The sequence below is a fragment of the Ictidomys tridecemlineatus genome, chromosome 4 (genome assembly GCF_052094955.1).
Source record: "Ictidomys tridecemlineatus isolate mIctTri1 chromosome 4, mIctTri1.hap1, whole genome shotgun sequence".
Lineage (NCBI taxonomy): Eukaryota > Metazoa > Chordata > Mammalia > Rodentia > Sciuridae > Ictidomys > Ictidomys tridecemlineatus.
Window position 1 is genome coordinate 48,360,338 of NC_135480.1, and position 24,345 is coordinate 48,384,682.

General features: G+C 40.4%; 1 protein-coding gene across 1 annotated transcript in view; it reads right to left on the bottom strand.

The window, feature by feature from the left end:
* Spon1 (spondin 1) overlaps positions 1 to 24,345 on the bottom strand; it is a 266,766-nt gene that overhangs the window by 186,046 nt on the left and 56,375 nt on the right. Inside the window, exon 3 of the mRNA XM_005326779.5 lies at positions 8,708 to 8,841. Within this exon, the coding sequence (XP_005326836.1) occupies positions 8,708 to 8,841 (134 nt within the window). The remainder of the gene's footprint in view (positions 1 to 8,707; positions 8,842 to 24,345) is intronic.

Consider the following 24,345-nt stretch of genomic DNA (forward strand, 5'->3'; position numbering starts at 1 on the left):
CCAATAGAGGTTTATTTATAAAATGAAACAAAAAACAAAAAACAAAGCAGTAAGCTGAATTTGGCCCATGGGCTGTGGTTTACCAATCCCTGCTTTCGGGCCACAAAGAGTGGTGAAATTGATCAGAGTCCTGTGTGGGTAAGAATTCCTAGAAATGAGCCTGTAAAGGAGGACAGGGGGTGGTGCTCAGTGGTACAGTGCTTGCCTAGCATGTGCAAGGCCTGGGTTCCATCCCAGCACTGCAAAAAAGAAAAAAGAAAAAAAAAAAACATTTGGAGTAAGTCTTGAAGAACATTGAGCGTCATGCTGAGGATTTCTGACTTGTTTCTTTAGCCACAGGAAACACTGAGCGGGTTCTCAGATCTTATAGTGGCTGCAGCTAGGAAGAGGTTATTTCACTGGCAAGAAATACATTGTCCCTTAACATTTTGTGGAAACCAATTCTGCCAGAGGGCTGCTTCCTCACCCTGCAGCACCCGAGAGATGCTTGCATTACTGATTTCCTACCCTGGACTGTGTCAACAAGGCCAAAGTCCCTTATCTGGTATCCTTGAGGTCAGAGGTGTTTTGGAATTCAGAATACTTGGGGATTTCAGAAAGAACATATAATGCATTATATATATATAGCACCTGCTGAGGACCTGGCAGAATTTCATTAATATTTACACTAAAAGACTATATAGCAGATCAAGTCTGTTCCGGGCAGGTTTTTGTCCCTAAAGAAGTAATGAAAAATCTTTTGGATTTGAGAACAGCAGATGAAGGTCTCTGCACCTGATTTGGTTTATTTGTTTGTTACCCCTAGATGGTGATAACCTCAAAGACAGCCTCTGAGTCTTCAGTGCCTGTATACAGGAGGCATGCAGCACGCTATTAAAGAAATGAGCAGAGAAGAAAGAGAGGGGTGCTGTGGAGGGCCAGTCTGGGACTCAGCTGCAGGACATGGGGTGGGGGCTTACATGTTCTCACCAGGACTTGAACTTCATCTTAAGGTGATGGAGGGTCTGTTGGAGTTTGTTAGGCAGGTGATGTGACTCAGCTGCCAAGGAAAACAGCAAGTCTTAACTAGAATGAGAGGGACCAGCAGGCAGGAGCTAGTGTGATAGATTAGGAGGTTCTTGCAAGGGAAAGGTGAGAAGTGTCTAGGAACAAGCAACCCAATGCAAAGCAAGTGACAGCAGAGACCTTTACAAGCCCCATGGCCAATACCTGGCTGCTAATGAAACAGGAAGACAAGGCATCAGGGTGCAACCAAATCCTGGCACCAGTCTGAGATGGCAGAGTGAGGTATTAAGATCACAGGCTCTGGAGCATAGAAGGTTCTGTTTGAAACCCATATCTGTCATCTACTCTGACCTTGGGCAAATTACCTAACCTCTCTGTGCCTCAGCTTCCTCTTTAGCAGCTCTATCACAAGGTTGCTAAAAGGATGAAATAAGTATTTGTAACACACAAATGCATTGGAGGACCGCTTGGCTATTATTGCGGTGGTAACCAGTCACTGTTTCATAAAGTTGAATTTCCCAACTGGTTCACCAAATTACTGTGTCCTCGGGAGAAGAATAATCCTTCCAGGAAGTAAATCTACCCGGAGATAATAAATTCATGAAAAGAGAGGATCACTTCAGGAGACAAAACGTGTCAGATTTAATGGAACAGGACTTCTGGTGGGAGTCTGTAAACATCTACTTTACTCACAGGGGCTTTTTCTTTTCATCAGTTGCTATTTTGCTGTAATGGGCTGCAAGAGTATTGCAGGGTTATAGAACACTATGGGAACCTTACATCCCAGGCCATTCGTTGGTAGGGAGAAGCCTTTAAGGAAGGCTGCCTGGAAAGCTTGCAATTTAGAAATGTTCAAGTCCTTTGCATCCAAATGGAAAATGGAAATGATGTCAGGTTTGCCAAAAGGAAAACGGTAATCACTGTGTGCTGGCCTCCCCAGCCCTCTTGGACAGAGAGACGCAACCCACCAAGTGGGTTGAACAGCTGCCATCTACAGACAGTAGGCAGGCTACAGCTTACCCTCTACCCAAGCATTGCAACACCAAGGTGCTTCTTGCAAGCGAGGGCCCTGTGGCAAAGCTGGTGTCTCTTCTTTCATCTGTTCTGAACTTCCTTGCCAGATTGAAGCATCCTTATTAACTTGGTAGTGAAACTTCCTCAGAGTGCATCAGTCCACTGTTTAACAACCACGGATGGTCCCCTGGCTGTCCTTGAATCCAGTTCAATGTTTTTGTGTTGACACTGGAGGACCTCTATGATTCAGCAATGAATTTTGGCACCCAGAGACCCTCTAATCTCTGCTCACTATCTGCCAGGGCTGCTACGTTCACACTCACCTTCAGGTTCTCACTTCAGTTTTCACTCTGTCCACTCCCTTCACCTGGAATTACCTTTTCCCTACCATCCATTAAGCCAAACCCTAACACTGCCTTTAAGACAGAAATGCTAATGCTTCCAAGCAGCTCAGATTACTCCACTCCTCACTCATCTCCTCTCTAAATTCTAACCAGGCTTAATTTGTCCCTTGTTCATGTCTGTCTTGGGTTTGCTCGTTTTTGCATACAGATTTTTATTTATACCATGACCAGAATGAAAGTGTCTTAAAAGTTGGGATCATCATTTATACTCTGAGTCTTTCTCAGTGCCTGGTATATATTTTTGGCACATGGTAGGTACACATGGAATACTGGTGGGTAGGTTTCTCAAATACTGCCTTCAACATGAAAAAGAAGGAAACTTTCTTAGCTAGATAAAGGGTCTCCTTCAACCTTATTAAAGGCATCAATTTTAAACCTACAGTACTATATATTTTACTTAAAAGTGAAATACAATGTACTCCCATTTAGCATACTACAGCAATGCAGCCACATCAATGTTTATAGTAGCTTGACTCCCAATAGCTAAACTAGGGAACCAACCTAGATGCCCTCCAATAGATGAATGGATAAAGAAAATGTGGTGTGTGTGTGTGTGTGTGTGTGTGTGTGTGTGTGTGTGTATACACACACACAATGGAGTATTACTCAGTCTTAAAGATGAGTGAAATTATAGTATTTTCCAGTAAATGGATGGAGCTGGAGAATATCATGCTAGGCGAAATAAGCCAATCCCCCAAAACCAAAGGCTGAAGGTTTTCTTGGATATGCGGATGCTAATTCACAATAAGAAGTGGGGGGCAGCTAGGAAAGAATAGATTAGGTAGAGGGGTGTGAAAGGAGGGGAGGAGGTATGTGAGTAGGAAGACTAGTAGAATGAATCAGACATTGTTACCCTATGTACATATATAACTATACATCTGGTGGGATTCTATATCATGTACATCCAGAAGAAAGAGAAATTGTACTCCATCTATGTGTAGTGTATCAAAGTGCACTCCACTGTCACGTATAACTAATTAGAACAAATAAAAAAGAATAAGCCTGAATACCATTTTCTAATTTTATAATACCTCTAACATATTAGAGGTGCAAGATAACAAACTAAAAGGTGAGAAAGAAACACAAAGTATATGTATGCACTTTTAGATATGATTGTTTACATTTACAATCCCAGCATGAAAGAACAAGCTATGAGAACTATCCCAGGGGATTCAGCATTGTCTAGATCAAAACGTCATGTACAAAAGTCAATGGCTTTCCTAAACACAAACCATCAGTGTTTAGAAAGCATAAGAGGAAAAAAGATCCCATTCACGAAAGCAACAAGACTGTAAATCAACCACAGGGCAGGGGTGGGGGAAGCCTCATGAGAATGAACAGTCTAAATGAAAAAAAATCATAAAATTTTATGAAGCACTTGAAAGACCTGAACAACAACAACAAAAAAGGAGTATGCCATGTTATTGACTGGAAAACCATAGGCTAGAAATGTCAACTTTTCCTCCAACTATTAATTCAGTGCAACATCATTTAAAATTCCAATATAAGGTCTTATTGAACATAATAGATTTATTCTATGATTAACCTGGAATTATGAGTCTGCTTGAGTGACCATGAACATTTTGAACTAAAAGATTAATGAGAGCTGACTTGTTATCAAAACAACATTTTGCTATAAAATGGTGTAGGTTTCATAGAAGAAGAGATTTGAAAAAGACCAATAGAACTGAACAGAGTTGTATAAAAATTTTGTATTTGATACTGTAGTATTTCAAAGCATTGGAGAAAGGGTATATTATCTGATAAATGGATGGGACAATTATCCATTTTGGACCAAGATGGATTTAGATTTCTCATTTGTAGTGTTGTTTTGGGTTTGCTCCTCCAGACATCACACTCCACACCTTGGTCTTTGCCTGAGTGGCTACTCTCTATGGACTGGGTCAATGTGCTCCATGATCCTTATGGTTGGGGCCAGGCCAAAGGGGAGAACCCACAGGAAGCAGAGAAAAGGAGTGGGATTGGGACCTCAGTGTGGTTGCCTCATATTAGCTGTTTCCCTAAATCAAAAGTCTCCGCTCATGGCTCCTATGAGGAGTGGTCTTCGCCCCATTCCCTGCATCTCCTCCCCATTCCCCTTCAGGCCTGGTTGGTATGGGCCTCCATCACTACCCTTTTGTCCACACCATTGTAAATAGACCCTTTCTCAGCTTTCCTTTGGCACCTCATTTGGAACATGCCATCCATTTCCTATTGTGGTAGATACCAATCACTCACAAAATTAAATGCCAGGAAGATTGAAGACCTAAATTTATTTGAAAAATCTATACAAGTATTTTAAATTTGGGAGTATATAATCTTGTGTGTTTGACCAAGATAAAAAAAATCAAAATCCATAGGGAAAATATGGATACCATTGGTCAAATCAAAACTTAAGTTTTTGGATTTTAGACAACCATGAGCTAAATTAAAAGGGAGGTGAAGAGAAATATTTGAAGTTTATAATAAAAGGTTTGTTATTATCTGAGCTATATAGAAATACATTTAAAATATAAATGTGTTTTAATTAAAATGATGTATTATAAACAACTTGTATTTATATATAAAATGCTTTATAAATACTTTAAAATTTATATTTTTATAATATAAGATAAAATATACAAAATCAATTTTTAAAAGACACATTATTAGAAAAATGAAAAAGAATGTGAATGGGCCATTCAGAGAAGGAGTACTACAATATGAAAAAATTCCTAATATACAAGTAATAGGGAAAATGTAAATAAACACAAGATAATCATTTTGGCAACATCTTAAAGATTGATAATGTTGAGGGCTATTAGTCAGCAAGGAACAAAGTCTCTTGTTTCACAGGGAGAGAATTTAGGTTGGCAAGCCTTTTGGAACAAACTCTGATAGTGTCTACTGAAATAAATGTTCATCCTCTATGATTCATTTTTGGCATCTACTGTGGACAATAGCTTGCATATTTGTCCAACAAGGCAGCTTATGGAGGATGTTCATCATAACTTTATTTGTAATAATAAAAAACTAGAAACAATCTATTTATGAACTATGTAATAATTAACACATTTGTACCAGAGGTTATAGGTGACTGTTTTTTTTTTTCTTAAACAACAACAACAAAAAGGTAGATCTATATGGACTGATCTGGGCATCTCTCAATCTGTTTTATTTAGGGAAAAAATATTCAAATTCAGGACATTTGTGTACAGTTCAATACCATGTGTGAAAATTTAAATTCCCACAAAAATGAAACTGTACTTCTATGTTGTCCTTTACGAATATAAATGCACAAAAGGTTTAAAGCATACACACCAAATTGGCGTTTACTGCGGCTTTGTTTGGGGAAACTGTGATTTATTGGGGCAGATGTCAGGGACTCTTCACTTTTCCTGTCTTCTATATTTTTCTGTATTTCACTCCTTTTTGTATTGTTGGAAATGTTACATCCTAACTGTAATTCTATCCTAACTATTCAATTATTATTTCTTTAATGAAGAGTTGTAGCTTATAGATATAACTTCTTCAGAAAGAAATAAAGGAAGAACAAGGAATTTAGAATTCAATGGATGTGTGACTTCAAAAAGCTGTCTAAGGGGCTGGGGATGTGGCTCAAGCGGTAGCGCGCTCGCCTGGCATGTGTGCGGCCCGGGTTCGATCCTCAAAGATGTTGTGTCCGCCGAGAACTAAAAAATAAATATTAAAAAATTCTCTCTCTCTCTCACTCTCTCTTTAAAAAAAAAAAAAAGAAGCTGTCTAAGTCCCTGAGGCCCATCTCCTCCTTTGTAAAATATGGATATTTTGCTGTGAAGACCACACTAGCCAAAGCCTGCTAGATGTGCAGCTGAATTCCTGGCACATAGAAAGTGTTGGCTGTTTTCTTCTCTCTCTCCATCTGACCTGTGAGAACTCCAGGGCCAAGAACCCATCTTGGTGGCCTGGACATCCTGGATGGCTGGGCAAATAGTAGCTCAGTCACATCTGTCAAATGAGTGAATGAACAAGACACATATGTTAATTATGGATCAACATATGTTCACATATGTTGGTTGTTAGTGGGTAAACAAGGCATGCCTTTCTGGATTCCACCAGAAAGATCAAATACTTCTGGTTTGTGAGAACAACAGATAAAACAAAACAAAACAAAACAAAAAACAGAGACGTGGGCCAGAAGGAATGGGCCACATCTCATTGCACAGACCTGACAATTTCAAACTCTTCTTCAGAGCCCCTGGCTCGGTGGAGTGATCAGTCTCACAAGGGATAGAGGTTTGGGTACTAGAGAGCCAAGCTGGAAATCCATTTCAGGCTGAGACACAAAATATACTTTACATAACAAGGACAACAGAACTCTAGCCCCTGGGTCTGCCTCAGTTGACCTACAACATCAAGAACCCATCAATGACTGCCAACTTCTCTATTTTTGCCCTCATCACTTACCCCAGTTTGAACTCAGGACCAACCAGAGGAAGCCAAATTCACCCTCCTTGCTCATCACATAAGATGCTCTACTTCTAATTTGCCGGCTCCAGCTTCCCAGAGCCACCCAACTCCCAACGGAGCAGACTGAAGCCTTCCTTTCTTTTCCACTACACGGCTTCCTCACTCTTCTGCCTGCCTTTGAGTATCTGCCAAATGCCAGTTATGGCAGCTGGTGTCTTTGCTATACATTATATCAAGTTCTGAACCAGCCTCTCTACTCACTTTAGTGTTTTTTATTCATCTCCCCCACAGTGCCTTCTCCCACATTTCAATAAGATACATGTCAATAATGTGGCTGGTAGATAAGATTGATTTAAGAAATTCTATTGCTAATTTACAAAATTGATGTAGGTTCGTGTCAAGAACGAAACTTCTCAATGAATCTGAGGAAGGATGCTCAACTTGCATTCAACTAAGAAACAAATAATGTCCAGATGGATGGCAGTCAAGGGAGGCCAGACAAGACAGGGCTGAGTTTGGGCTATGGTGAAATGCTTCCAGAGACCTCTGGTTTTTTTTTTTTGTTTTTTTGTTTTTTTTTGTTGTTCTATAAGCCAGACTCAGTCTGCAAACTGCAGTGTCTGGACTGCCTGGGAAGGAGACTTTCTTATCAGCATCTCTTCAGGGATGGGCTGGATTAACCACAGTGGGAAGTCTGTTGAAATGTCCACATTAGGCAAATGAACCAAATACATAAAAAAGATGTTAGGGGATTTAAAGAAGAGGAAGATGGTTGGGAAGCTTCCAGCCTCCACCTCCATGAAAAAAAAAAATGACTTCTCGGATGCTAGGATTGGAACCCTGCCATCTACTCATGAATATTTGCCTGCTTGAAATCCTAAATTCACAGCATCATTCCATATAGCCCTTTAAATCTACTTAAAATAGATTGTGGCTGTTTCTCAATATAGTGAATGCTAACCAATGTCAAAACACACACACACACACACACACACACACACACACACACACACACACCCCACATGTAAGAAATTCATATAAGGTCAAATAAGTTTGGGATATGGTGGGTGAAACCAAGTTAAGCAGATATTTTTTTGGGGGGTGGGGCAAGACTTTGAAAAACTTTTCATATGCTAAGACATGTTATGAATGTGCAATAAGGGGATCCAGTATTCAGCATTTGATAAACTTATTGGACAGCAGAAATTATTTTCCCCCTCATCTATTTATATCTCCTAGAGTATTCTTTTGTGGCACACAATTTTGGAGACAGTGGTTTGTGACAATGCTACCTTTCAGAATAAAGTGATTTGGGCTGGTCAATACCTCTTATCACCTAATGTAACTCACCAAGAGGAGGATCAGGAGGCCAGAAGGGAGGTGGCAGTAGAGGGGAATTTTGATGGATAAGAAAGAAGATAAGACAAAGTAGAGCTGGGGGTTAAAGGAGGTTAACCTAAGCACAATTTAAGGATTCTAGTTGTTAGGATTTCTAAGAAAAGAAAAAGTGCTAATTCCACATGGAGAAATCAAAGATTCTCTTCACCTGGGTGGTTATTTTTCCTAAACAACCCTAAGTAGCATTACACCTCTAGCAAGATAGAGAAGGGCCAGGAGAATCATCCTATTGGATAAAATAGGATGAAATCAGATTCAGGCAGATGAATCATTATGTATCACTTCACCAATGGTGGCCTAGGCTGCCATTTTGGAATGGAGATACGAGAAGGTGGAGAGATGATGTAGCTTGCCCGATGCCCCAGTAAAGAAACATCTCTTTCTGCAAACACACCAGTAAGCCTGGAGAGACTGGGGAAAGGAGTATGGAGTACCATAAGGAGTCTGTGTTTACTTACTTTAGAATCACACAGCCTGTCCCTGCTGGTGGTGCTATCCAAAACACCTGGATTCGTGTCCTCCTCCGTGGGGTGCTTTCGGTGACTGCAACTGGGCAGTTACTCATAAATTGGGTTTCTTCTTCATCTATGATCTACAAAGAACCATTGGAAAATAAACATATTAAAACACATTATCACTTAGGCTGGACTCCTTAGTTTCCATAGTGATACCTCCATAATTTATTTATTTTATTTTTATTGTGAATTGGGGATTGAACTCAGGTGCACTTGACCACTGAGCCACATACCCCACCCTATTTTGTATTTTAATTAGAGACAGGGTCTCACTAAGTTGCTTAGTGCCTTGCTTTTGCTAAGGCTGGCTTTGAACTTGTCATCCTCCGGCTCAGCCTTCTGAGCCACTAGGATTACAGGTGTGTGCCATGCGCTCAGCCCATAATTTATTTTGAAACCTGTCATTTTGTGTTATCCCACCACCAGAATAGTGCCTAGCACAGAATCCCAGTCAGTGCTCACTGAATTAACACCAGGCCAAGCACAGGCACATCTAAACTCTCAGAGACCAGACCTTGTGAAAGCACTTTGAGGAATTGACCACTAGGTGATGATCTTGCTTGTCTCACTAGAGAACCTGTGTCCCACTCAGAGAAGGGACAGGAAGAAATAATCCAAATAAAACTCTATATAGTTGGTCTTTGTTATTCAGCTATAGTTTTGCCACTTAAAATATTCAAATACCTTTTTGAAGGAAATACATACTCTCCCAGATTCAAAGTGCTTTGAATTTGAAGTTGTGTAGTTTCTACTTTATTTATGCGTTACATGTACTAATCAACTTTCTCCCAAATTTATCATCACGATTTCCTAGGATACGACAAATAAGACCGTAGCCTTTCCCATTCCTTCAGGCTGTTTCAACTCTTCTGCCTGCTTGCGGTTGAGTCTCCCTGGTACTTGCCCACCCCTCTAATATATAATGGTATAGTATATACTGATCTTTAGGGGGAAGCCACCTACATCCAATTGGTTTCAAGTGCCAGCTTTAATTGGTTGGTTGTAGCTATGTCATGAATACTGTTAATAGCATTAATAGATATCATTTATTGTGTGTTTAGCATGTGTTGGGCACTAAGTTAAGTGCTTTATTTGAATTACTCATTTAATTTTAAAATATGATCTGGAAAGATTATTGTACCAATGTTGTTTTTAAAAATTCCTTTTCTTTTTAAGATAGTCAGCAATAGCATTAAGTCACTTGAACTCCTCAATTCATCATATAATTTCATTCCTGGACAAAGAAAGGCAATCTTCCATTATAGTCTTATGCTAATTTCATGTCCCCCCTCTATTTAGTACCTACTTCTAAGTATTGAATAAATGTCGTTCTGAGTGTGTCTGTGTGCATGGATATGCATGCTTGAAATTATAGAGTTCTTTGTTTTAATGTTTCTTTCACTTGGCTTTGTGTGTTTGAGCTATGTCAGTGACACTAAATGTGAATATAATTCGTTGCTTCCAACTGCTGCCTACTGTCCCTTACCATGCTTACAACACATTTTGCCCATTCATTCTCCCAGTGAGGGGCACTTCTATAATTTCTAGCTCTTTGCTTCCACAAACATTGCTGCAATGGAAAATCTCAGGCTGTTGTATCTGTGATCCTGGTTTTTCAACAATATAAATTGTGAGATGGGAGCTGGGTTGTTAAATTATGGGCATAGTTATATTAGTTTAACCAGGTACTAACAGATTGTTCTGCAGAATGGTTATTCCTAACTTTTATTTCATCAAATATGCACAAGCATTCCTAGTTTCCCTATATCCTCATCAGTACTTGTTATTACTGAACTTTCTAATGGTTTCTGGTTTGACAGTTATAATGTAACATCTTCTTGTTTTAACTCAATACTAGAAAATTTGGGCATCTTTTCATAAATGTATCAAGTTTTCCCTTCTGTGAATTACCTACTCAGAATCTTTGTCAGTACATTTCCTATTCTTTTCTTGCTGATTTTTAGTATTTTCTAATGTGAATACCTCATCATTAATAAATATCTTCTATCTGTTACCCAGAGGTTTACCTTTGGAATATGTCATTTACCAGAAACAACTTTCACCTAGTCAATTTCATCAATTTCTCCCATGGCTTTCCCTTTTGTGATCTTGCTTTAAAAACAAACAAACAAAATACACCCTGAGATCACATAGGTATTCTACAATATCTTCTTCCATTAGGTTTATAATTTTACCTTTGCATTTAGATTTTCAATCCATTTGGAGCTTATTTTTTTAATATGACGAAATAGGGATTCAATTCCACTTGTCCATATTATGACTTTTTTTAAAAATAATAAATTTATTTTTGAGCAGTTTTAGTTTACAAATAATTGAGCTGATACAGCGAGATTCCTTGTATCCCTTCTCTGCATATGCAAAATCTTTCCTACTATCAACAACCCACAACAATGTGGCACATTTCTTATATTGGCACATCATATCACTCAAAGACCATAGTCCACATTAGGCTTCACTCTTGGTGTTGCATATTCTATGGGTTTTGATAAATGGACAGTGAAAACATATCTTCATTGCAGTATCATGCAGTTTAGTTTCATTGCCCTAAAAATTTTCTGTGCTCTGCTTATTCGTCCCTTTCTCCCACCAATCCCTGTCAACCATTATCTTTTTATTATCTTCATAGTTTTGCCTTTTCCAGAAAGTCATAGAGTGGGAATTATACAGTATGAAGCTTTTGCCAAAAGATTGGCTTCTTTTACCTAGTCATATGCATTTAAGTTTCCTCTACATACTTTCACGAATTAATGGCTCATTTCTTTTTTTTTTTTTTTTAAGAGAGAGTGAGAGAGAGGGGGGACAGAGAGAGAGAGAGAGAGAATTTTAACATTTATTTATTTTTTCTTAGTTCTCGGCGGACACAACATCTTTGTTGGTATGTGGTGCTGAGGATCGAACCCGGGCCGCACGCATGCTAGGCAAGCGCGCTACCGCTTGAGCCACATCCCCAGCCCATGGCTCATTTCTTTTAGCACTAAATAATATCTCATTGTCTGAATGTACCACAGTTTATCAACTTACCTATTAAAAGACATCTTGGTTGCTTCCAAGTTTGGGCAAATATGAATAAAGCTGCCACAAATATCACTGTGCAGGTTTTTATACGGTCATAAATTTTAATTCACTTGGATAAATACCACGGAGCAAAAGTGCTGGATCATGTGGTAAGAATGTTTAGGTTTTTAAGATACTGCCAAACTGTCTCCCAAAGTGGCTGTAGTATCTTGCATTTCCACCAGCAGTGAATGGCGGTTCCTGTTGTTCACATCCTCATCAGCATTTCATGCTGTCTGTGTTTTGGCTTTTGGCCACCATAATAGGTGTAGAGTGGTATCTTACTGTTGTTTTAATTTGCAATTCCCTACTGACAAATGAAGTTGAATACCTGTCCATATGCTTATGTGCCATCCGTATATCTACTTTGGCAAGGTGTTCAGGCCTTCTGCCCATTTTTAATTGGGTTGTTGATTTTCTTATATAAAATATGCAAAGAACTCTGAGAATTCTATAACAGTTCTTTATCAGATCTGTCTTTTGCAAATATTTTCTTCCAGTCTTTGGCTTGTCCTCTCATTCTCTTGACAGAGCCTTTCACAGAGTAGAATTTGTATAATTTTTTTAAAATTGTAATGAAATCCAACTTATCAATTATTTATTTCAGGACTGTGCCTTTGGTGTTCTATCTAAAATGTCATTCCATGCCCAATGTCATCCAGGTTTTCTTGTATGTCATCTTCAAGGAATTTTATGTTCTGCATTTTACATTTGGGTCTGTGATTCATTTTGAATTCCTTTTTTGTGATGGGTGTAAGTTCTGTGTGGATGTGTATATATATATATATATATATATATATATATATATATATATATATATATATGTTCATTTGTTCCAGTATCATTTACTTTACAAGATTATCTTTACTTCGTTATATTGTGTTTGTTCCTTTGTCAAAGATCAATTGAATATGTTTATGTGGGTCTATTTCTAAGTTATTCTATTCCCTTGACTTACTTGATTTACTTGTTCTTTTCTCTATACTGTACTGCCTTAATGACTATGTTTATAAGTCTTAAAATCAGGTAGTTTCATCTTTCTACTTTGTTCTTCAATATTAAATTGGCTATTCTAGAACTTTTGCCTCTCCATATAAACTTTAGACTAGTAATTTGCTCAAATTTTGAGAGAGATTACATTCAATTCAGATCAAGGTGGGAAAAAACTGTCATCTTAACAATATTGAGCCTTTTTATCCATGAAGATGAAATACTTCTCTATTTTATTAATTTTTTATATCATTCGTTTTGTGGTTTTCCTTATATAGATCTTTTAATATTTTTTTGAGATTTCCACCTAAGTGTTTCATTTTGTGGCATGCTAATATAATAAAATGTAATGTGCCTTTAATCTCAAATTCTGTGTTTGCTCATAGCATAGAAGAGTGATTGACTTTAGTATTTTAACCTTACAATATTTTTAAAATTTTTATCTTCATTTATTCATTCTTTGATTCTCTACTTTTCTGATCTACATAATTTCCCCCCCTCTTTGAATAACTTCTACACTTTCTTGCAAAGCAGATCTACTGACAACAAATTCCTTCAATTTTTGTTTGTATGAGAAAGTCTTTCTTTCTCTTCACTTTTGGAGAAAAAATTTGTAGGGTACAGAATTCCAGGTTGATTTTCTTTCCTCAATATTTAAAATTTCTCTCAAAACTTTAAATATTTCACTTCACTCTTCTTTCATGCATGTTTCTGAGAAGTTGGGTGTGAGTCTTGCTTCTCTATAGCTAAGGTATAATATTCCTTTCGCTTCACAGTAGTAGAGGATTTATTTAACTTAGGTTCTACTTGGAAGGTTGAAAATGAATTTACATGGTTTTAATGATTTTTGTTGTTATTTTGTTTTTAGTCTTTTACTTTGTTAAACCAAACCTCTGAAACTCAAATGATCACTTTGATAAAATTTTATAATGAAAAAAATATTCCTCTAGCTTCTTTCAAGGCTTTCTTTTTTCTTTGTCTTTGATTTAATGAAGTTTAAATGTTATATACTTTAGTGGGTTTTTTTGGTGGGGGGAATTTACCCTGCTTGGGGTTTTCTGAGCTTCCTGGACCTGTGACTTGGTGTCTGACCTTAATTTGGGGAAATTTTAAGTCATTATTGCTTCAAATACAGCTTGTGTTCCTTTGGCTCTTTCATTTCCTCCTGGTATTTCAATCATTCACTGTTTGGAATGTCCCCCCAAAAGCCACTTGTTACATGCTTGTTTCCCCAAAGTAGCAATGTTCAGTGGGGAGCCTCTTGGGAAATGATTGGATCACAAGGGATCTGTCCTCATCAGTGGATTAAAAATTGGTAGGCTTCTTGGGAGGTGGTGGTTTGAAACTGTAGGAGGTGGGACCTGAGTAGTTCCTTGGGGACTGTATCTTGTCCCTGTCTCCTTCCTTTTTCTCTGAGTCCTGGCTGTAAAAGCATTGAGCTTCTTTCCTCTGCCATGTGCTTCTGGCATGCTGTTTCTTCCTGCCTTGCCCCAGGTTCAAAGCAACGGAGCTGCAGACCATGGACTGAAACCTCTGCAACCAAGAGCCAAAATAAATCTTTCCTTCTTTACGTTGTTGCTCTCAGGTATATTGTTCCAGTGACAAAATAGCTGACAAACACATGCATATTTAAACCTTTTGCACTTATCCCCACAGGTCTTGGATATTCTGTTGTGGTTGTTTCTCAGTCTTTTCTCTCTGCTCTTCAGTTTTAGAAGTTCCTAATGACATCCCCTTAAACCCAGAGGGTCTTTTCTCAACCATGTCAGTCTACTAACAAGCCCATCAAGGGCCTTCTTCATTTGTGTTACAGTGTTTTTGATTGCCAGCATTTCTTCTTTATTCTTTCCTAGAATCAAATTTCCATTGATTTTCCATCTCTCTGCTTACATTATCCATCTGTTCTTGCATGTCGTGTTCCTAGCATTTTAATCATGGTGCTTTAAATTTCCGAGTCTGATAATTCCACAATTCCTGCCATATCTGATTTGTTCTGATACTTGTTCCTTCTCTTCAAACTGTGTTTTTTCACCCTTGAATACGCCTTGTAATTTCTGTTGAAAGGCAGACATGGCATGCTGGGTAAAAGGAGCTACTATAAGTAGACCTTTAGTCAGGCAGTGATGAGGTGTTGGAGGAGAGGAAATGGTTTATAATCCTATGATTGATCCCAGTCTTTTGTTGAGACCATGTTTCTGGACTATGAACTCTGCCAGTGCTTCTCAGTTGTTTGTTTCCTCCTTAGATAGGAGAGGATGGCTAGAGAGCCTAGAGTTGGGTGTCCCTCCCCTGTCTCTGGTAGGTGAGGTTCTGATAAAACCCCCACAGGCTAGCCTTTGGCTGAATAGTTTCTTCTGAGGTCAGGTCTTGTTAAGAAAAACAGAATAGACACCTGTAATCCAATCTACAAAGGAGGCTGAGGCAAGGAGCAACGTAAGTTTGAGACCAGCCTGGGCTAGTTAGTGAGATCCTGTCTCAAAATAAAAATTAAAAAGGGCTGGGGGTGTAGCTCAGTGGTAAAGCACCCTTGGGTTCAGTCCCTAGCACTGAAAAAAAAAAAAGAAGAAGAAAAAAAAGAATACTTGGCTATTTCAAAATGTTTCCTTTTCTTCTCCCTTTGCTAGAAACTCGAGAGGACATTTCTCCAACATCCATTGGGAAGTAAAACTCACAATGTTAGGAACTCCCTAGGACTGGGTTTTTAACTCTGAAAGTTGTCCACAGTGAGCTCCAGCAATTCATCAGTTACAGTGCAGGTTTTCCTGCTCCGGCAGATCTTCCCATGGAGGTTTCTGCTTGGAGAAGTTGTGATTCTCTGAATCTGCCCATCTGTCTCTCCCATCTGCCCTATGCCTTAGTCCTTTCAGGCTGCTATAACAAAACTCCATAGATGGGTAATTTGTACACCACAGGAATTTATTTCTCGTACTTCTTGGGGCCAGGGAAGTTCAGGATCAAGGCACCAGCAGGTTCAGGGTCTGTTCTTCAAAGATGGTAACTTCTTCCTGCATCCTCATTTGGTGGAGGGACAAGGAAGCTCTTTCAGGCTATTTTATATTGTCATTAATTCCATGCATGACAACTCCACCCTTATGATCTAATCATCTCCCCAAATCCACATTCTAAAACCATCAGTTTGCTGAGTAAGATCTCAACACACAAAAATTTTCAGGGGACACAAATATTCACATGACAGCATTCTAGGACCTCATTTATCTGAAGATCTAAAGCTAGTTGCTGACTTTCTAGTTTGTTTAGCTTTTTCCTTGTTGTTGGATGACATGGTGACCTAACCTGCCAGAACAGAACCTGGAATTCCACACCATGAGCTCCTTTGAGTACTTCTTAATTCATCCTTCTTCCACTTTTTTTTTTTTTGGGTGCCAGCTTTTTCATATAAAGACTGACCATGTAATTTATTAACCAACAAGGATGAAAAGGGATGTTGTTTATAATTATTCTGGGACAACAGGAAAAACTGAGACCGTTCCAGGCAACTTGGGTGACCTAACGTCTACCAGGTTCTCCCATACTCACGTTGTTTCTAGACTTTCTGGTCTGTTCTCCCCTCTCCAACTCAACATTGCATGATAATATATTTCAGTTCCTGGAAGAGCAAGGATACGTATCATTTCCTTGCTCAACACGTGTCAGCTATTTGTGGACCTTTATTTATTTATTTTTAAGGGGTTTGAATATTCTAACAAAATCCCTGACTTTCTGGTCATCCTGATATGATAGAATCCTACCCCTAGATGAACTGCTCACACCTGTGCAGCTCCAGGCTGCCGAAGTGCTCCACGGTGAGGCCAGGGGTCTCCTGTATTCAGTGACTCCTGGCCTCCAGTCTGCCCTGCTGTGCTGCTGTGTCTCTCTGTCAACCAAGTTGCTTCCCTACTCTCAACAGTGGTGATTTCAAATCTCTCACTTCCTCAAACCTGCAACCTTCATCTCTTCTCTTTCACTCTTATTACCTTTCTGCTTACTTTACAGAAAGAAAAAAAAAAGTTATCAGTTGTGAAGTCCTTCATTTTCTCACCTGCATCCACCCTGCCCGGCCTTCATTTCTGTCACTACAAAGGAGCCTTCTTTCTCTTTCATTTCTGCTTTGGTCTCATCCCTCCCCCAACAATTATCCCTTTTCTCTCCTTCACATTCAACGTTTGCCCCAACTGAGTCATTCCCGCTTAACCTCTCACCCTCTGCAGTCCCAGTCCCACCTCTCTTCCCTCCCTCAGAAATTCCTTGCCCATGTTAGCTGAAGTTGTTGCTTTTAGCTCACCTCCCATCACTCCTCAACCCTAGAAACCCATGTGATCTTAGGCCGCATCACACTACCAAAACGCCTCCAGCTAGGGCTTCTGAACCACTGTTCAACAGATTCCACCTGGTCCTTCCTCTTAACATATCTCCTCCCTTGGCTTCTGTGCTGTGGCAAATTCTTGGTGTCCCTTCCCTCTCTTTCCACTTCCTTGGAAAACTCATCCTCCTCTATTGGCCGCTTCTCTGAGTACCAAGCAGGTACATCCAGCCTTCTATGAGGAAGAAGAGTCCCACACCTAGAGATCAGGTATAGTGGTCAGGTCAGGAATACAGATCTCACGTTTTCCCTGAACATGAAAAATATGCATTGGTAAGCCTTTCCTTGAGGAAGCTACTGTGATGCAGATGGTTAAATAGCCTGTCCAAAGTCCCACAGTGGTGGGTGGTGAGCCAGGGGGGAGAAAGGAGCTGGGGGCCCGCGATGGCCTCATAGGGCTCACAGGGATGTTCCAGGATGAGCCCCACGCTGAAGGGGCAGCGGTAGTCGCCGCAGCCGGGGAGGCCCTGTGCCAGGAGCTGAACCTGGATGAGGGGAGGTTGAAGCCCTAGACGACTTCACCGCCATTCGAGGAAACTACAGTCTAGAGGGAGAAGTTATGCATTTGGTTGGCATGTTCATTATATGTTGCGTGCTGCAAAAGCATCATTCCCATAGTTGGGAAGGGTATCATGGAAGGAAACTGTGTTTCACTTACCAGAATACTACGTTCAGCTAAATCAAGAGTCCCCTAAAGAGCCTGAACAGCTGTGGGAAGCTATTCATTAGAGGGCTAAGCTTTAAAACAACTGATGAAGCCATTTTGAGCAATGGGGAACACTCACAGACTGTGCAGTAATGAGCCCCAAACACCAAGTGCTCCAGGGGCTTTGAGTTTGTTACTTATGCCACTGAGGAGGAAGTGGGTGCAGCTATGAATGCAAAACCACATGAGGAGGATGGAAGAGTTGTGGAACCAAAAGGAGCTGTCTCAGGAGAAGATTCTTAAAGACCAGGGACCCACTTCACTGCGAAAAAGATCTTTGTTGGTGGCATTTAAAAAGATGCTGAAGAATGTCACCTACGAGATTATTTTGAACAATATGGGAAAACTGAAGTTATTGAAATCATGACTGAACCAGGCAGTAGAAAGAAGGGGGGGCTTTGCTTTTGTAACTTTTGACGACCTTGACTGTAGATAAGATTGTCATTCATAAATACCATACTGTGAATGGCCACAGCTGTGAACTGAGGAAAGCCCTGCAAAGCAAGAGATGGCTGGGGCTTCATCTAGCCAAAGAGGTCAAGTGGTTCTGGAAACCTTGGTGGTGGTCATGGAGGTGGTTTTAGTGGAAATGACAATTTTGGTACTGGAGGAAACTTTAGTGGTCATAGTGGCTTCAGTGACAGCCGTGGTGGTGGTGGTGGTGGTGGTGGTGGATATGGTGGGAGCAGGGAAGACTACAATGGATTTGGTAATAACAGAAGCAGTTTTGGAGGTGGAGGAAGCTACAATGATTGGGCAATTACAACAATCAGCCATCAAGTTTTGGACCTGTTGGGAGTCCCCCTAGCTCCAAAGACTAATTCCCCATTCCCCAAGAAGAGCCGTCCAATGGTGAGCTCTGCTGGCTCACATGATCCTTACACACCAATCAGACTAACCCTTCTGGCTCACATGATTCTTACCCACCAATCAGATTAGCCCTGCTGACTCACATGATCGTTACCCACCAATCAGAAAACACCCCATGCCAACTGTCAAACCATTAAACTGTTAAACTGTCATAACTGTCAAACCACCCCCAGCTCTATAGATAGGCAGAGCTGTTCCTCAATAAATGAGCATTTTCTCCAACAACGAGCCTTGTTTGTTCTTTCAGGACCCATGAAGGGTGGAAACTTTGGAGGCAGAAGGTTTTGATGCTGCCTGGAAACAAAGCTCAGTAGGAGAGGAGAGCCAGAGAAGTGACAGGGCAAACTACAACTGACGACAGATTTATGAACTCAGCATAGTGTGGCAGGTCCCAGATGCTACAAAGAAGGCATGGTTTAGACAATACTCATATGAGTGTGGGCAAAATACCTTGAGGACTGTATTTGTGATTAATTGTATAAAAGGTTATTTTAGTTTTGTTCTGTGGAAAGGGTAAAGCATTCCAACAAAGTATTTTAATGGAGACTTTTTTTTTTTTTTTGCACCCATGCTGTTGATTTCACCCTAAATGTAATGTCTGATCATGACGTTGAATAAATGTGTCTTTTAAAAAAACAAAAACAAAGTCCCACAGTGGCAGAGCCAGGGTTTGAGCTCGGCCCTCCTTGCTCCTTCCCTGCCCTACAGTTCCTCCTCATCACACCCTTTTTCTTAAATAAGACGTTCCCCTCTACTCAAGCCCAGTTTGGTAGAACCACCAATACTGGCCCAGCCCACAGCAACTGAACACCCCCACTCCAACATGCACACAAATACTTGGTGAAGGTAAGTAGCGCTCTTGCTTCCTATTTTCCAAAAGGGCACTTAGATTCCCTTCTGCAATTTTATTGGTGTGAGGATGATTTTCCTAGGCTTTCTCAGTGAGATCTGCAGTGAGACTCTTCATACCCTGGTGGTCACTGAGAACTTATCAGGTACATTTCATCCTAAACTTTAAAAATCCTTGGGACATTCTGAGTGGCTATACTGAGAAAGCCAAAGAGAGCAAATGTTTAATTAACTCCTACTGTGTGCTAGGGATTTAACATGGTCCCATCATGAGTTCTTGGTAGGATAGATGAGGAAATGAAGCTCAGAGGGATCTGGTCTGCATTCTGACTCCCAGCTGTCTATGGCCAAAGCCTGGGCTCTTTCCAGTTGAACTCAGATAAAGATCCCAGTGGGGGAGAAGACTCAGACCCTTGGCCAGAGCTCAAACAAAGAGGAATGTTTTCCAAGCCACAGAATCCACCTCAGGTAAATATGGCTGTTTACCCACAACCTCAGTTGCCAGATGGTAATTAAGCATTGAACAGAAGGGGTTGTTTCCTCAGATTCAGAGAATGCTCCCAACATTGTTTGCTTCTTAGAAAATATCAGCTTCTTTGAAAAAAGCTCTGGACCTATCAGAACCAGCTCTTATACCTTTCCCAGCCCCAGATGAATCCTGCTGGGTTAACCACCAATTAAATGATAGTCAGGAATGTCAGTCTGGACTCTCTTCTCTTGGTACCCGAGGTGAGAAAGTTATAACCCACTACAAGGAGCAGTTATGTCTGCTAATGGTATTATGAGAGATTTTTCTTTTTTTGGTATACTTTTTGTATTTTCTAATTTACCTTCAATGATGATGAATTAATTTAGATAAAGAATTTTGTAAAGACTTCACGGGCAACATTCCAAGGCACACGTTTTTATTTTATATGTAGGTTAAAATAAGTCTTCTCAGATTAAGTTTAACTTTAAAGTCATTTGGGGTGAGTTTTCCAGTAAGGAAGCTGCTTAACCCCCTGCAAGAGAAGGAGAGATTGTAATCCGTGGCCAGTCCCATCCAGTCAGGCAAGATGGCCAGGTAAGGCACATCCAGATATCCACTGATGTTTGCAAATGGGGAAAATGTTTGATTTCTAGAATATTTTTCAATCCACAGTGAAAGCAGTGGTTTGGGTATTTCATCATGAATAGTCCTTTTCAGATATTAGGGACATTCTAAGTTACTTGGCCAGCTTGATTTTCAAGGTTTCTAAAACTTTTCATTGATCACAATCTTAGTCCTGAAACTTAAGTTACACCCATTCTGAAGTCTACATCCTGACCCTTAGGGTGTCTCTTCTCCACTCACCTGTTTTTGGCTTCACTCCTGTTTTCAGACTCAAATACAGAATACTTCCTTCCTAATCTAATCTTAGCTGCCCTCATCAATTCTGATCTGGATTCTGTCTCCTGCTAGTTATCTCTTCTTTTCTGGTCCACCCAACATAGCCTCAAGAGATGAAATTAGAAGCCTTTTGACAAATTCTTACCCATGGTAGTGGTACATCTGGATGAATATTATCAGAAGTCCACGTAAGTGGCATCTGGGACATTTGTCTTCAGGAAGAAGAGTCCCAGACATAAAGATCAGGTATAGTGGTCGGATCAGGAATACAGTTCCCATGTTAGAACCGAGGGGAAGTTGGAACAATATTCACAGTAGGAACTGGTCCCTTGAATATGGGCTTGCAGCAGAGGTGGCAGGAAAGGTCAGGTTTGGAAACTTGGGCCTTGAGATCCAAAGGGGCTTTTGTTGTGGGGATGTGAGTTGTTTGAGAGAACAACTGCCGAGCCCCATGGTCATGGCTGGGGCACCACAGCCAAGGATGCCTGCTGGGAATAGCGATGTGACAGTCTCCCAGTGGAGAGGTGGCTGCTTAAGCCTACTGTCCTCAAGTCTGGGTAATGCACAGGCCAGGTCTGAAGGACAGGGCATCAGTATTTCTAAATACCAATGAATTGCTGAGTCAGTGAGTCTGACAGGGACAGGGATAAGAAACAAGGAAAGATGTGTTAGGCATCATCTCAAAAGCATCTCTAGAGGTGTCCTGAAAAGTGTCATGGAGTAGAAAACACAGGAATGCTTCAGTAGATTTGGAATAAATCATGCCTCTCATTTTCTACTCTGGTGATTTTGGTCAAACCCGCCAACTACTCTGTTTTCCCATCTGCAAAATGAGGATAATAATACCCATCTTTCTTGATTGACAGAAGGAGTAGATAGATAGTATTTATAAAGCACATTGTGGGTCCCTTTTTGTGTCAAGCAGGCTTCTTCCTAACCAATTATGATCCACATCCTCAGGGGAAGCATTCTCTCAACACCTGAAGCTAATTAACCCAGGAGGAAGATACCTGAAGAGGAGAAGAAGGGAAAACTCCTTATTACCACTACACAAAAGGTATTTGTTCATTGTAAGGAAATCAGCAAACAGAGTAAAAAGTATGAAACAAACATTATTCATAATTCTACCAGTCCAAGGTAATTAACATTTCAGTGTATATCTTTTCAGATTATATCTACAAACATACACATATATGCAACTCCAGAAAATAGGATTAATGTTATACTTCCTAGATTGTAACCTGCCTTTTCATTCTACCACACATCAATAAATTTTTTAATGGCTGCATAATAGCTCATTTTATGGATAGTGCACAATTTACCTAACAAATCCTAAGAGTGTTGAACATTTTGTTGTTTACAATTTAGAGCTATTATAATCATCCCTTATGGCTAAATTTGACATCTTTAATTTTTATGGAAGTGAAATCAATGTAGGTTATTATTGCTGAGTCTGCCCAAATAGGGATTTGTAAACACTTCAGTAAAATCAGAGGGAATCCAAAGAAAATAATCCCAGCCACTAAATCACCTCTTCCTAGTTTCCCATGTGTATTTTTTCAGTCTGAAAGTCAGGGAAGGAAAGACAGCCGCATTTGTCTTTTATGAAAGAGAATACATATTTTTTAAAATTAAATATTTTGCCTCTATTGCTTTAAAAATCAAGTTTACTATAGAAAAGTTTACAAAGACAGAGAAAAAAGGGAATGAAAATCCCCCACTGTTTGGTAATTTCAGCTTGTTTTCTTCTAGCCTTTTCTTCATTTATACTTTGAAATTTGTAGGTAGCGGTGTTCCTTCTGTGTGTACACCAGGAGCCTCAGCAGTTCTCCAGGTTGTTCTAAATTCCCCAGAAACATCATGTGATGTTTCTTTGGCCACATCACTAAGTGTAACTTTTGTCAGTGGTCCTTCTTCTAAGAGGGAAAGATTCAGCCCCCAATCCTGGCCTCTTTGCAAGCCCCCACAATGTCACCCTTTGACAAAGTCACCAGCATTCCTTTGGGAACCAGCATCTCTTCAAACAGATCCTTTTTAATTTTATTTTTCTTTTTTACTTTCCCTGCTTTCTTTGATCTTTCCCAGGGGAGTCCGCTCTGCTCTCCAGACCTGAGAAGTAGGTGTGGACCTGGGAAGGAAGTGACCTGGCCATGAGCACTGTCAGTGGCCTGGACCTGTGGCCTCCAGTCCAAGGAGGCTTAGTCCCCAAAGCTACTAGATTGCACTCCCCTCCAAGGCACATCAATCCTCCTCACTGTGTGGGTTATTTCACACGTTGGGATCAGGCCAGGCTTGGGAGGAGGGCTGGGCCAGGATGTGTGGGCGCCCTGGGCAGGCTAATGACCTGGCCTCCATTCAGAATGATGTTCTTTAAATATCTGCCCAACATTCATTGGGAGGACAGGCCTTGTGCTGTGTGGAAGGAGCCGGGGAGACTGCTGGCTCAGCACTCTTTATTGCCCCGAGCGGCTCTCTCCTGGCCCTAAACCTGCACGTCTCACCCAGCAACTCTGAAGCCTGAAGGCAGTTGAGACATCATCTCTTGTCATTTTATCCCTGACTAGAGGCAATGGTGAAGGGTCTGGACAAGCCCAACAGCCACTTTGCTATCGGTATGACTCTGGCAAGTTCCTCAACTTTTATGGACCAAGTCTCCCGTAAAATAGGGGCTGGTAATAGCAATATCTTCTTCAATGGGCTGGAAGGCTTAAATGAATTGATTTGTAAAGGCATTAGAGAAGTTCCTGGCACAAAGCTATCACTGGCTATATTCTAATCACTGTATTCTGGATAATACTAAATACTATTATTATCATTCTCCTGTCATGCTTCCTCTCAACAATTCTGGTAAAGACCATTTTCTTTATCTCATTACATTTCCAGCAATATTTGAGTGCTCCTTACAGACTGGTATTCAGGCACCAGCCCAGCTGGCCTGCACCTAAATCCAGCTTGGCTCAGGAATCTCAAGTACCATGGACAGGCTCTAGTGGAACTTGGACCCACATGTGTGTCCATGCGCACACGTATGCACGTGTTCTCAGGTCAATGCCTGATCATTTTACCCACGGTGTAGCCCTGGATAAAAGGGAAAGCTTCATCTTCCATGTGAAAATTGGAAGATGCTAACAAAAGTAGAGATGGATTTGGGGAAACTGGTAAGTTACCAAGGGTGGGTAGTCCTCATTAAGCGAGGAGGGAGTTCCTCTAGGAAAATCAAAACAGAAGGAAGAATTCTTCCAATCAGGTGAAATATGCCGCCTGCTTTTCCGAGAGGCTGCCTGGGGTGATGAGAGAGAATGTTTGCATTTGTAGTCAGGAGGACCTGCATCTGATTTCTGTCTTAGTCTCTGAATGACCTT